Below are 15,443 nucleotides of genomic sequence, written 5' to 3'. Positions count from 1 at the left end.
TAATGAGTGTGATAAGTTGCAGTGCTTTCTAATAAGATCAGACTCAGATACTTACACAAGGGTAAATGCCACAGAGCTGAAAGGTCGCCTAAGTAGTCCTGAATGAGTACTGCAAAAAGCACTTAAAAGCCCAAAAGGCCTTTTTAGTTACCTTCAGAGCAAGGAGAACAATAAAGGTTAGGAAAGTTCATGGGTTTAAGGGGATGTGGGTGACAAAGAAATTATCAAGCTATAGTTGAACAAATATAGTACAAAAGAGTATTTCTTAAATTTACCTATTGTAACAATCCCCTGGGGGAGGGGCCCTGACCCAGAACAATGAGTTGGAATCTCATGAGGAGGGATATGAACATCTGTATTTTAAATAAATGCCAGGTGCTTATCTCCTTAAGCAAGTTTGGTACGGGTAAACTGAAAACTAAGTCAGGAAAGGAAATTGAAGGTATCTGCTCCCTCGGACTAGACAAACTAAACTATATTCTAGGGACTTCAGGAAACTTAGCAACAGAATCCTGGAGGAGGTGAGCTATGTTAGATGTCTAGGGACAGGAAATGTTTTAATTTTCAAAAAGATATGCATTGCAAGTTGGTGGGTTTGACACTAGTGACCTGAAATATTTTAGAATGGATCACCAATCTGATAATTAGAAGCACCTGGAGGTCAAAGATTAGCAAATTTCAGCAGGACTCTATAAGGCAGGCAGAACAAGCTCTGCCAGGTTAGCCTTGTTTTTCCTAGTAGACATGGACACTAACTAGAAGACCAAAAGGATGTGTAGTAGATTATTTGATTTGAATAAAATGTCAAAAATTCTCATGACATCTTTGAGGGCAAGATGGAGTTATATAGGTTGAATGATAAGTTGGTACAACCATAATTATTTGCATTGTTCTTATCCAAATATTATTGTCAACACAGTGAGAGGCCTTTACTGAATGATGTATCTTGCACTCAACAACAAATATTTACTAAGCACTTACTATGTGCCAGTCACTTGTTTTGCTCTGGCTACTCCTTCTTAACGTTTTATGTGTCAATGTCTTAGAGATATAGGAAGCAGATTTCCCCTACAATGCACATCTGGAAGGGCCTAAATGGCTGTCACAATCCCAAATAACAACAGGAATGATAGGCCAAATCAAACAAGGGATACTTGTAAAGCCCCACACATTAGGCAGGAGGAATGGCAGAAACTTGGATGCACTAGTAGAAAAAGCTCTGAGTTTGGAGTCCAAGGCCTAAGCCAGTCTCAAATCTTCCCTGTACTGTTTCTACTTGAGTAAGCCATAACCTCTCTATGCCAGCTTCCCATCTAGAAAGGGAACACCTGCATTTCTGAAATTACTGAAGTGTTAAAAAGAACAAATGCTTTAGATTATAAACTGTAAAAAACTAATATAAAACCATGAGATTATTATTATGTTAAAAAAATAAAATGTACAAGTACAGGAAGGGTGGTGTGGAAGATGTGACTGACCAATACATCACATCTTTTCTGTAGCTGCAAAAGAAAAAAGAAAAAAAGAAAAAGCACTTTAGTTACTGAAATAGATTGACTTTTCAAGATAGATTATAAGTACAAAAAACAAAGTATGCTGCCATTTTTGTGAAAAAGGATATAAAACATATGCAGGTATTTGCTTTTTAATATGTAAAATACCTGTGAAAGAAAAGAACCCAGGTTGGAAAGGGAGAGGTAAAACTGTTTTTATTTGCAGATGAAATGATCCTATCTGTAGAAAATATGAAGGAATCCATAAGGAGGTACTAGAACTAACATATGTTTAGCCAGATTGCAGAATATAAGATCAATAAGATAAAAAAAATTCATTGTGTTGCTATATTCTAGCAAAGCGTAATCTGAAATAAAATTAAAGGAACAATTCCATTCATAATATCATCAAAAGGAATAAAATATTTAGGAATAAACTTAACAGAAGTACAAGGTTTGTACTCTGAATACAAATGATTGATGGGAGAAATTAAAGATCTAAATAAATAGGAATTCCACATATGTAATTTAAAAGTAGGCAAAAGATTGAATAGACATTTTACCAAAGAGATATGAGTGACCAATAAGCATATGAAAAGATGTTCAATATCATCAGTCATTAGGAAAATGCAAATTAAAACCACAATGAGATATCACTTCATACCTACTAGGATAGTTATAATAAAAAGCATGGACAATACTAAGTGTTGACAAGGAAGCAGAGAAATTGGAACCCCTCACATACTGCTGGTGGGAATGTAAAAATGGTACAGCCACTTTGGAAAACACTTCGGCATCATCTTAAAAATTAAACATAAACTTAAATATTATCCAGCAATTTCACTCATATAAATGAAAATATATGTTCACACAAAAACGTTTATACAAACATACATAGCACATTATTTACATTACCCCCAAAAATTAAACAACCCAAATATCTAACAACTGGTAATTGGATAAACAAAGTGTGGCATATCCATATAATGGAACAGTAATCACCAGTAAAAAAGAACTACTGATACAAACTACAACACGGATGAACCTTGAAAACGTGCTACGCAAAAGCAGCCAGATGCAAAAGACTACGTTACATGACTATATTTGTATGAAATGTCCAGAAAAGGCACAGGCAGGTTAGAAATTGGGGCTGTAATGCTAATTGGCTGCAAACAGGTATAAGGTACCTTTTTGGGGTGACAGAAATGTTCTAAAACTGAATTGTGGTAATAACTGCACAACTCTCTAAATTTACTAAAAATGACTGTACACTTGAAATGGATGACTTTTATGTTATGTAAATTATACTTTAATAAAGCTGTTTAAAAATCTCTGTAATGATATGGAAGAACATGTAACATTGAGTGACTCTGGAAAAGAGCTGGGTGCCTGGAAAACAGGAGTGGGAAGGGCACTCTATCAAATACTCTTATACATTTTTTATTTTGTACTAGTGTAATAAGTGAGAATAAACTAAACCTTACAGAGAAGAGTGTAGCAATAAAGGTCTAAAGGCTCTGGTGAGTTCAATAGGAGCAAAATATGTTAGGCCATAGAAATGTTCTAGGCACAGAAAGGAAGGTGATAAATCTGCCCAACATGCTCTCACCATTCGAAGTATAGCACGCTTAGTTCAGACAGACATGTTTAAAAATAGGATACTGACAAACGTAATAGAACCAGGAAAGCTGCCAACTTAGAAAAGGGGAGGAGAAAGTATGACTTGAAAGGAATGGTTCAGAGTGAAGACCAGAAAGAAAAACAAACACATTTCAGGGAAGGAAGAGGAGACCCAAGAGACAGGTTAGACCTATTTTCTGTGCCTTCAGAGTGCAAAACTGGGAACAGAGCCAGGATATCAATGCAGGCAGATTTTGGATCTTTGCAAATTACCACCTTTGATAAGCAGAGCTTTGAGCAAATGGGATGAGCTGCCCACGAGCAGTGAGTGGTATAGCTATTGAAGCAGCGGCTGGAGCACCTTGTGTTACGGATGAAGCAAAAGTGTTAATGATGGTCCTTTCCAAGCCTGAGTCTGAACCTCCTGAACTTCCAAAGTACATACCCAGTCATGATACGCACCACTGGTGTGGGAAAAAAAAAAAGGTTTACATCTGATTAAATGAAAAGCCTTCGTATGTGTGTTCCCATTTCTATGTCAAGTTTCTGATTAATTCCTGCCTAGAAAAAGGTTAATACTTAAAAACAAAAAATAGTCTAAAAATAAATTTCCGTTCAACAAAATGTATCTAGTTAGCCCTCCAGAATGCTGAAAATAAAAAGTACAAAACCAAGTGTTTTCAAGGAAGTGGAGAAATTGGAACCTCATACATTGCTGTGGGAATGTAAAATGGTGACAATACTTTGGATAAGTCTAGTAGTTCCTCAAACGGTTAAACAAGAGTTATACAGGGTATCCCCCAAAAAAGTATACACACTCAACAGCTGATAGTTCAATTACAGTCTTTGATAACTGGTGTTTCTTTTCAGTTTTAGCCCATTGAAATTAATAATTATTGCAAGTGTGTACACATTTTTTTGTGACACTCTATGTATCACCCAGCAGATAACCACTCCGAGGGATATGCACAAAAAAACTTGTACATGAATGTTCACAGATGCTTTGTTAATAGCCAAAAAGTGAAAGAAATTCAAATGTCCACCAACCAATGGCTGGATAAATAAAATGTGGTATAGTCATACAATGGAATGGCATTATTTGGTAATAAAAAGGAATTAATACATGCTACAATGCAGATGAAACTTGAAAGCATTATGTGAAAGAAGCCTGTCACAAAAGATCACATATTGTATGATTCCATTTATATAAAATGTCTAGAGTAAGAAAATCTATAGACAGAAAGTAGATTAGTAACAAAGCTGGGGGCTGGGGCAGAGGTGGGAAGTTGGCGGAAATGAAGAATGACTGCTTATGTGCAAAGGGTGATTTTTTGGGAGTGTCAAGAATGTTTTAAAATTAGACTAGAGGGATGGTGCACAATTCTGTGGGTACACTAAGACCCATTAAATTGTATACTTTAAATATGTAAATTTTACGGCATGTGGAAGATCTCAAAGAAGTTGTAAAAATATACTTATTCATGTATGGCCAAATGAAATACACGTTGATTATGAAGCCTTATTTGGAGGAAAAAGCTTCTCATGCTTTATGGTTCTGCATCTCCTGTGTTACTGAATCAAGGACATGAGAACAACAGGTGATCAACAGTGTCATTTTCACATAATAAAGAACAGACATTCCTAACAAAAATGTGGGTGCTGAACGTTGTGGGTACAATGAAACATTATACACACTTTATGGTTAGGGCCAAGTGCAAACTATCAGAATCATGCAATCATACCACGTTTACTTCCACAGATTCATAATAATCACAACCCACAGGCCTCCATTGTGCCTGATGTTAGTGCAGAGAACCCACCACGGGATAGAACAGCATTTGTGCTGAGTTATTTAGAGATGCTGTCAGTAAACCACAAGAGTCCACTTTCCTTGGTCTATAGGAAAGGCTCAGGCATCTCCTCTAATGATGTCAACATCCCTCAGGGCCCGGGATTTGCCAGGTGTGGGTCATCAGCCCGCTCAGTTTTCTGCAAGGGGGCTTACACAGAAAGATTTAAGTGACTACAAGTCAACTGACATTATCAGCTACCATGGTTTGAGTTTTCTGTTGTAGAGTCTTGAGAGGAGATACATGCTGGCTGGCTGCTTGTTTTAACTTCTCTTATTATGAGCGCAAACTCACCTGCTGATGCCTTATTCCACACTGGGAAAAGAAAGTAACTGCCACCACCTCAGAGATGTTTAAGGCTTTTGTAGTATGTTTTAGTTTAACTAAAATCTAGGTGAGACTCATTCCCATACTTGCTGATCAGAGACACCATCGGATCCAGAAGAAAAAAAATTTTCAATTAAAAATTTACTTTTTAGATGGAATAGGAAAATATATCTAATATAGGAAAAAAGGCCATGTTTTCTTACATGACCTATATGGCTATTCTTCATGTAGAAAGATTGTTACTGGTGATCATCTGGTAGTCAGGTGTCTGCAAGGAGATGCTTTGTTTTGGACCAGAGATACACTCAAGTTTAGGACCAGAGAGACACAATGATAAGATAGTCTGAGTCAAAATTAGAAATACATGCAAAGGCATCAAAAGACACTTTTTGTAAGAAGTTTTCAGTTGGCAACTGTAATTTCAATAAAACTTACTAACCAGTAAAGGGTGACACAATCACAAAGTACCTGTCCCAAAAATATCATTTTAACCTAGTTTCAATTCCTAGAGACAAGATTAAAGTTTAAAAAGCAGGAACTCAGGTGATAACTCTTATTCACCTTTAGAAAAGCAGAACTGGTCATTTATTTCTGCAAGTATGGTAAGTAGCAATTATGAAAAAACTCCCCAGAAAATTAAAAAAGCTCCTTAGAAATTTTCTTTTGTTACACGAATAAGTAAAGATTACAGAGATGGAATGATTCTGAATGCCAAAATTCAGAGTATGGTCACAAGACTGGATGGTTAAATTAGAACTGAGGTTAAAGAAACTAACAGGATAGTCAAATTTCCCAGAAATCTGGGGTAGAAAAGAAAATGAAGCAAGTTCTCAATTAACACATGGAAAAAAACAGGTTAATATTTATGAAGATGATCACCTTTATATAATGACTCTAAAATCTTTATTTCACTCATTATATACCCATGAAATCAGATATATCTATGTTATTTTCACTTGTATGTTCTGATCTAACTTCAGATTTAATAAATGAAATGGCTATTTTGGTCAGAGGTAAGTTTCTTCTTTAAATCTCCCCATTCTGATAAGGTGTTCACATATTATTTCAGTTATTTTGAGCAGAAATTTCAAAAGGACCATGATTAGAGTCCATTTGATTAGAGTCCAGCTTAACGAAATAATATTGGATTTTTATAATTTACGAATACCACTTTATTTAAAAGCCTCTATTGACAACTGAACACAAAAATCATACCTATACACAGAAAAATAAATTCCATATGGATTAGGGGTTTAAGAGTGTTGCTCTCTACCTTAAAAAAGTATTAAAAAACAGGAGAATTAAAAAAAAAATCTTGAGTTGCAATCTTTCTTAGCACAGAACAAAGAAATAAAGAAGTTGAGTATATAACAGTACTACAGGCATACCTCACTTTATTGTGCTTTGCTTTATCGAACTTTGCAGATGCTGGGTTTTTTTTACAAATTGAAGGTTTCTAGCAACTCCCACTTCAAGCAAGTCTATCGGTGCCACTTTTCCAATAGCATTTGTTCACTTCATGTCTGTGTCATATTTTGGTTATTCTTGCAATACTTCAAACTTTTTCATTATTATTAAATTCTGTTATGGTGATCTGTGACCAGTGATCTGATGTTACCATTGGAATTGTTTTGGGATACCATATAAGATGGCAAACTTAACTGATAGGTGTTATGTGTGTTCTGAGTGCTCCATTCACCAGCAGTACCCCCATCTCCCCCTCTCCTTGGGTCTCCCTATTCCCTGACACAATACTGAAATTAGGCCAATTAATAACCCTACAATGGCCTCTAGCATTCAAGTGAGAGTTGCAGATCTCTCACTTTAAATCAAAAGCTAGAATTAAGTTTAGTGAGGAAAGGCATGTTGAAGCTGAGATAGGCTGAAAACTAGGTCTCTAGGACCAGTTAAGTTGTGAATGCAAAGAAAAAGCTCTTGAAATTAAAAGTGCTACTCCAGTGAACATACGAATGTTAAGAAAGCAAAATAGCCTTGTTGCTGATATGGAGAAAGTTTTTCTGGATAGGTTACCTCAGCTGCAACATTCCTTTAAGCCAAAACCTAAGCCAGAGCAAGGCTCCAACTCTCTTCAATTCTGTGAAGGCAGAGAAAGGTGATAAAGTTGCAGAAGAAAAGTTTGAAGCTAGCAGAGGTTGGTTCATGAGAGTTAGCGAAAGAAGCCATCTTCATAACATAAAAGTGCAAGGTCAAACAGCAAGTGTTGATTTAGAAGCTGAGAAAAATTATCCAGATCTAGCTAAGAAAATCAATGAAGGTGGCTATGCTAAACAACAGATTTGCAATATAGACAAAAGAGCATTATATTGGAAGAAGATATTACCTAAGCCTTTCACAGCTAAAGAGGTCAATTTCTGGCTTCAAAGCTTCAAAAGACAGGCTGATTCTCGTTAGGGGCTAATGCAACTGCTGACTTTAAGTTGAAGACAATGAGCTCAAAAAACCCTCGGGACTTTTAAGAGTTATGCTAAATCTACTCTGCCTATGCTCTATAAATGGAACAACAAAGCCTGGATGATAGCACATCTGTTTACAACATGGTTTACTAAAAACTTTTTAAGCCAACTGTTGAGACCTAAGCTCAGGAAAAAAGATACCTTTTAAAATAATACTGCTTACTGACAATGCACCTGGTCACCAAAGAGCTCTGATGGAGATGTACAATGAGGTTAATGTTTTCGTGCCTGCTAACACAACATCCATTCTGCAGTCCATAGACCAAGGAGTAATTTTGACTTTAATAATGTCTAATTCTTAAAGAAATACATTTAGTAAAGCTATAGATTACACAGACAGTGATTCTTCTGATGGATCGGGGTAAATGAAAACCTTCTGGAAAGATTCATCATTCTAGATGCCATTAAGAATATCTGACTTATGGAAAGGTCAAAATATCAATATTAACAGGAGTTAGGAAGAAGCTGATTCCAAAATTCATGAACAACTTAGGGGATCAAGAATTCAGTGGAGGAAATAACTACAGATATGGTGGGAAAAGCAAGAGAACTAGCATTAGATGTGAAGCCTGAAGATGTGACTAAATTGCTGCAATCTAATGATAAAACTTTAACCGATGAAGATATGCTTCTTATGGATGAGCAAAGAAAGGTTTCTTGAGATGGAATAGACTCCTTGGTGAAGATGCTGTGAAGACTGTTGAAATGACAACAAAGGATTTAAAATATTACATAAACTTTGTTGATAAAAGCAACAGCAGGGTTTGAGGATTGACTACAATTCTGAAAGTTCTACTGTGGGTAAAACGTCAATCATTGTTGTCTTTTTTTAAAAAAAAAAAATGTCTTTATTGATTTCAGAGAGAGGCAGGGAGAGGGAGAGAGAGAAACATCAATGCTGAGAGAGTCATTAATCGGCTGCCCCCGCACGCCCCTTACTGGGGATCGAGCCCGCAATCTGGACATATGCCGTGACTGGAAATCGAATCTCGATCTCCTAAATCATAGGTCAATGCTCAAATGCTGAGCCATGCCAGCCAGGCTCATTGTTGTCTTATTTTAAGAAATTGCTAGGGTCATTCTAACCTTCAGCAACCACTACCCCGATCAGTCAGCAACCATCAACATCGAGGCAAGACCCTCCATCAGCGAAAAGATTAGGATTTGCTGAATACTCAGATGATGGTTAGCATTTTTTAGTGATCAAATATTTTTAAATTAAGTCATGTACATTGTATTTTTAGACATAATGCTTTTGCACAATTAGTAGACTACAATATAAACATAACCTTTACATGCACTGGGAAACCGAAAAATTCATGACTTTCTTTATTTTGATATTTGCTTTATTGTAGTTGTCTGGAACTGAACCTACAATATTCCTGAGGTATGCCTGTATTATGATATTAATACATTATAATTAATGCTTAAAAATTAATAGGAAAAAATCTTCAGAGAAGTATGGACAGAGTAAACAAGGTAATTCTCAAAATAAGAAATGTAATGACAATCCTTGAAACCTAATATTAAAAAATGGCAATTTAAAGCAATGAGCTTTTTCACACATCAGATTAGCAAATATTAGATTTTTTTAAAAATCCTCACCTGAGGATATGTTTATTGATTTTATTTTACTTTATTTTTTGTTAACCCTCACCTGAGGATTACTTTTCCCATTGATTTTTTTTTTTTTTAAGAGAGTGTGGGAGGGAGGAAGGAAGGGAGAGACAGAGAAAAATTGACAAGAGACACACATTGGTTGGTTGCCTCCCACACGCTTCCTGACCAGGCCGGGAATCGAACTTGGGACCCTCTACTGCATGGGCTGATGCTCTGACCACTCAGCCACGCTAGCCAGGGCTGTTTACTGATTTTAGAGAGAGGGGAAGAGGGAGAGAAACATCAATGTGAGAGAGAAACATTGATAGGTCACCTCCCATACGCACCTGGACGAGAGATCTAACTCACAACCTGGGCACAGTGGAAAACAGTTTGGCAGCTCCTCAATAAGCCAAACACAGAATCACCACGACTCAGTATTTCCACTCCTAGATATATACTCAAAAGGCCTGTTTATGGGTATTCAAAAAAACACTTGTGCACAAATGTTCATATCAGCTCTACTCATAATAGCTAAAAGGTGGAAACAATCCAAATGTCCATGAATGGATGAATGGATAAGTAAAATGTGGTATATACATGCAAAGAAATACTGATACATGCTAGGACATGGATGAACCCCCAAAACATTAAGCTAAAGGGAAAGAAAGCTGACACAAAGGTCACATATTGTATGATTCCATTTATATGAAATAACCAGAACAGGCAAGCTCACAGAAACAGGAAAGTTAAGTGGTTGTCAGGGACTGTAGGGAAGAGGGAGTAGAGATTGCTTAATGCATATGAAGTTTCCACTGGGGTGATGAAAAGTTAAGCTAGATAGTGGTGATGGCTATAAAACACTGTGAATGTACTCAGTGCCACTAAACTGTACACTTTAAGATGATTAAAATGATAAACTTTGTTATGTGTATGTATTTTACTACACACACAAAAATCCCTCTACCCGGATCCTTTTCCCTATCTCCTCTATGGAACAAAAAGCCTTACTCTGTGCCATTCCCAATTATTTTTACTTAAAAAATAAAGTCATATTGTACTATTTATTTATGTAATCACTGTCATTTAATACCTACCAAACCTCAATTATAATATTTATGGTAAACTGGCTGTCTTGTGTCTTCTTTTGTCTAGACTATCAGTCTCTAAATTATGTGATCATGTGGTCCTACAGATAAAATACACACACACACATATATATATTTAATCCTCACCTGAGGATATTTTTCTGACTGATTTGAGAGAGAGAGAAACATTGATAGGTTGCCTTCCTTCTGCACCCTGACTGGGGGTCAAACCAGCAATCTAGGTATGTGCCTAATGGGGAGTTGAATCCACAGCCTTTTTGGTGTATGGATGATGCTCAACCAACTGAGCCACCCAGCCAGGCAATATTTTTGAGCATAAATTACCAAAGTTGATATTTAAAGGGTTGGCAAAAGTAGAGTTACATTTGTGAGTACATGAAACAGTTCATTCTTGTATTATTATTATTTATTGTATTTTCTGTATGAACTGTAACCCTTCTTTTGCCCCACCCTGTATTTATAACTATAAATTATATATTACTACTGCACTCATATAGTATAAACATATATAAAATATATTTTAAAAGTTTGAGAAAAATGTAAATCTAATATTTTCCTTTCTATACTCCAAAAAACCATTTTGCAAACATCACTCTTTGTAGAGCACTTCTCTAGATACCCTAAATTTTATTCTTGGGTTAAAGTACTTATATTTGTTGACCCCTTGAAAACTGCCTTTACTGAGCTCCGTAATAAGGTCATTAGCCTTACAGGCATTGCTATTGAACCTACTGTAAGGATGCTGCTGAGGACTCTGTTACACTGTGGTGCCTTCTTTATGAGGAAAGATGAGTAAATTTCTCTTAGGTCTTAGTACCAGATATATGTAATGCTTTTGAAAATTCATATTTATATTATAGACTCGTGACTGATTACAAAATTCTAGGAACACTAACTGGTAGAAAACAAAGCAAAATTTGTGGCTTACAACCATACCTACAAGGTATATCTTATCTCCCCTCTAGCATCAACTTTTCTTCCCATAACTCATAATTCTTCATTTATTTATTTTTAAAAGTCATGTTGTACCTCACCCCTCTCTGGCTTCCATAATTTTCTTTCATTCAAATTCTTCATTTACTTTTAAAAAATCATATGGTAGTGTGTGTGTGTGTGTGTTTAAAAGCAACTCAACATTTCTTGAAAGACAGGTAGAAATGAATAAACAAAAAACAAGCAAAAAACCCCCAGGCAATATTGTTCAGAATGGAGGTCTTTCTAAACTCAAGCCTCCCCTGTGCCAGGGATATGCTTTGCAAATTCTGAAGCAGTCAGCAGCAAAGCCCTTCAACCAAAGGATAATTTGTAAATGAATGTTGATGAAAAGAATGACAACTCACAAGAGCACTGTACTACACTTTCTCACTCTTTTCCAGTTGGTAAGGAATATTATAGTGAGGAAAGGGCAAATGGCTTTTTTTCACCTGTGTGCAAAGCTTAACTAAGAAGTCCATGAAAAAGGCAGTCACACTGCCAGATGCAATTTGTAGCCATGTACCTGGATGCGTTTCCTTCTGGTGTGTTCAGAAGTCATTTGGGGATAACATGTACTCAGTGCTTTCTTCTTGTTCTTGCTCCGCTTCTCAATGTATCTCCTCTGATGGTTGGTGATGCTACTGTATAATTTAATTCGCCTGGGTGACAAACAAACTCTTTCATGGCCAAAAGCCTGGATCAATCGGGCAGTGTCAATGGTGGAAATAGAGCTGCTCCTCTCATGCAAAGTCACTTCTTTATCTGTTTGGGTCAATATATCTGATTCCACAGGAGAAGTTGTGGTGGACAGGATGTTGGTGGCAGTATCTGTGAGCAGCTCACTGTCCTCTGAGGGTCTAGAATCTGAAGAAGTATTGTTTATATAAGGAAAATCTGGCTGTTTTCTCAGAATATATTTATCAAATTTAACCTGTTCAATTTTAATCTGATTGGACCTGCCAGCTTGATGAGTAGAAAGCACCTTGCTTTTTTTAAGCTCGCCTATGTTTTTATGGCATTTCTCCAAGCTTTTATACCGCTTCTTTTTCTGAAGCTTGTTTCTCTGCTGTTGCTGTCCACCACTCCATTCCTTAGCATCTTGCTGCCCTCTGCTATGATCCTGTGTACCTTCTGAGGGCCGAAGAGAATGTGTGATGGGATTCTGAAGAAGTTTAGCTAAACGATCAAGTCGCTCCACCAAGGATAGTTCTTTCCCACCACTGAACCCTAGAGGTTTCTGTTGCTTCTGACGCTCTTGATACTTATTCCAGAGAGCATTCAAACTTGTAATATGCTGAGTTGTGGGCTCTGGGGTGACCTTAAGATCTTTCTTTTGATCATTAACTTGTCTGTCACATTTTGCATAATCTCCAGCTTGATTTTTAGTAGGATGAATCACTTCTTTGTTTTTCAAGTTCACATTGATACTGAGGCTCTCTATACTGGCATAATCTGTCTTAGTCTTTTCTTCATTTTGATAAGGGGGAGGAAGAGAAGTATGTTGTTTGTCTGGATTATGCTGAAAGAAATCTTTCCAAGAATGTCTCATGAAAACACTTCTCCCTAAGGATTCGTGGCTAAAATCTCCATCACTTGGTAGGTGCACTGGGTGATGAAAGTAAAACTTGGCTGACCTGAACACAGAATGGGTAGTATTTTCAAATTCTGAATGACATCTGGACTCTGAAAAGGAGAGAAAAAAAAAGATTTTGGAGGACTTTCAAAATATTTTCATTCCCTTTAGAAATCATATTCACACTTAATTCTTTAGATATAGAAGAAAAGAACAGTTTATATATAAAGTTTCAGAAAATTCACCGCCTAAACAAAGGATTCATGCCTTGTGCTTAGTGGCCAGACTGGTATGGTAAACATTTAAGAGGCTCAGGGTCAGAAGACCTGGATTCTGGGAGGGACTCTGCCACAAACTGGCTGTGTGACCTCAAGAAATGTACTTTAGTCCTCTGGACTGTAACAGTAGCTGCTTTGTATTAACTGCTTGCTATGTGTGGGCTATTATATGTGCCCTATATCTTTTTCCCCCCTTTTTATTCAATCATGTTGATAAAACTGAGAGACAGGTATTATTAGCCCCTCTTTCAGCTAAGAAACCTGAGAATTCATTTTCATCATCAGTAACTAAATGTGCGGGATAAAAAAGAAAAACTCTTTGTATGTTCTAGAGCCTCTTAAAATTCCTTTCTGTGAGCCATCTTTACATTTTTTCCCTCCAATTTTGTTTCTTGTGGTAAAATATACCTAATACAAAATTTACCATCCTCTAAATTCACTTTTGACAGTCATTATTCTATGTCAAAATGGGCATTTTTAGATGTAATAACATCTTACAATCATAAACCAAAACTGTACATAGTAATATAGAATCAATATATATTTTTGGAGTTCCAAGTCATGGGTAGAAACAAAGACGTATACATGCATGCAACAAGTAACACTTGTAACTATGGGATCCCTTTCACCTACAGTATAGATTAGTGGCAACTAGAGTTTTCATTAAATACTCTGGGAATCGTTAAGGCAATTTCCCTAAAATATAATAAGACACATGAAATCTGCTTTTATGTCCAAGTATAAAAAGACAATCTGCCCTGGTCAGGTAGCTCTGTTGGTTACAGCATTGCCCCAATTCCCCAAGGTTGTGAGTTTGATACCCGTTCAGGGCACATATAAGAATCAACCAATGAATACATAAGTAAGCGGCACAACAAATCAGTGTTTCTTCCTCTCTAAAATCTCTCTCTCTCTCTCTATATATATATCAACATATTTATATATATATTCACCTGTTGATGGACATTTGGGTTTTAATATCTTGATTAACTTGAATAATGCTGAGAAGAATGTAAGTGTGTACCTATCTATAAGATCTGCTTTGATTTTTTTAGATATATACCCAGAAGTGGAATTGGTAGATTATATGCTTAATTCTATTTTTTTATTTTTTAAGGAACCTCCACACTATTTTCCACAATGGCTGCACCCTTTTATATTCCTACCAACAGTACACAATGGTTCCAATCTCTCTGCATCCTTGCCTACAATTGTTATTTTGTTCTGACAGTGGCCATCATAATCGGTGTGAAGTGGTATCTCATTGTGGTTTTAAGAGGCATTTCTCTGATGATGAGTGATACTGAGCATCTCTTCATGTGCTTATTTGTCATTCATATATCTTCTTTGGAGAACTGTCTATTCAAATCCTTTGCCCATTTTTAAATTGGGTTTCTCTGTTGTTGAATTATAAAGGTTCCATATATAATCTGGATATTAAGCACTTACCATGATTTACAAATATTTTCTCCCATTTCACAGGTTGCCTTTTCACTCTATTGACTGTCCTTTGATGCAGTTTTTAATTTGGTGTAGTATAACTTATTTTTTATTTTTTTATTTTGTTGCTTGTGCTTTTGGTGTCATATCCAAGAAATCACTGCCAAATCCAAGGCCATGGAGCTTTCCCCCTATGACTTCTGCTAACAGTTTCATAATTTTAGCTCTTATGTTTAGATCTTTAATTCATTTTGAGTTAAATGTGGTAAAAGGTAAGCATCCAACTTCATTCTTTTGCACATGGATATCCAGTTTTCCAACACCACTTGCTGAAGAGAATGTTTTTTCCCCACTATGCAGTTTTGGCACCCTTGTGGAAAATCATTTATCTTATACATTCTTGATGTGATCAGCTGTACCTGCACTATTTTGAAAATACAAGATGGATAGATTATAGCTCCTTGACTCCTTTCTTTCCTTATTTGGGTACTGTGCTATCTTCCTCTAAGAGGTAAAGTTTGACAGCCAGGTAGTAATGGCTTGTGTACTCAATGCCTTTCTTTTGTTAAGACTTAAAAGGGGCCATGAGTAAACATAAATAGATATGGTCTTGGCTCTCTTTTACTGTAATTTTTTAAAAGTTTCTATTAAGGTTCTTTCTTTGTTAGTCTTCTGGAATACCTTTAGGTTTTCCCCTGTGTCAGT

General features: G+C 36.3%; 1 protein-coding gene across 2 annotated transcripts in view; it reads right to left on the bottom strand.

Moving 5' to 3' along the window:
• Positions 1-15,443, bottom strand: part of ALMS1 (ALMS1 centrosome and basal body associated protein) — a 113,165-nt gene that overhangs the window by 10,534 nt on the left and 87,188 nt on the right. For both annotated transcript variants that reach the window (XM_016202583.2, XM_016202584.2), the window contains exon 18: positions 11,971-13,130. In XM_016202583.2, the coding sequence (XP_016058069.2) occupies positions 11,971-13,130 (1,160 nt within the window). The remainder of the gene's footprint in view (positions 1-11,970; positions 13,131-15,443) is intronic.

This window comes from Miniopterus natalensis, chromosome 13, assembly GCF_054644295.1.
Source record: "Miniopterus natalensis isolate mMinNat1 chromosome 13, mMinNat1.hap1, whole genome shotgun sequence".
In the NCBI taxonomy this organism is placed as follows: Eukaryota; Metazoa; Chordata; class Mammalia; order Chiroptera; family Miniopteridae; genus Miniopterus; species Miniopterus natalensis.
Note: the sequence above shows the minus strand (reverse complement) of the source record. Positions and strands in the feature narration are given on the sequence as shown.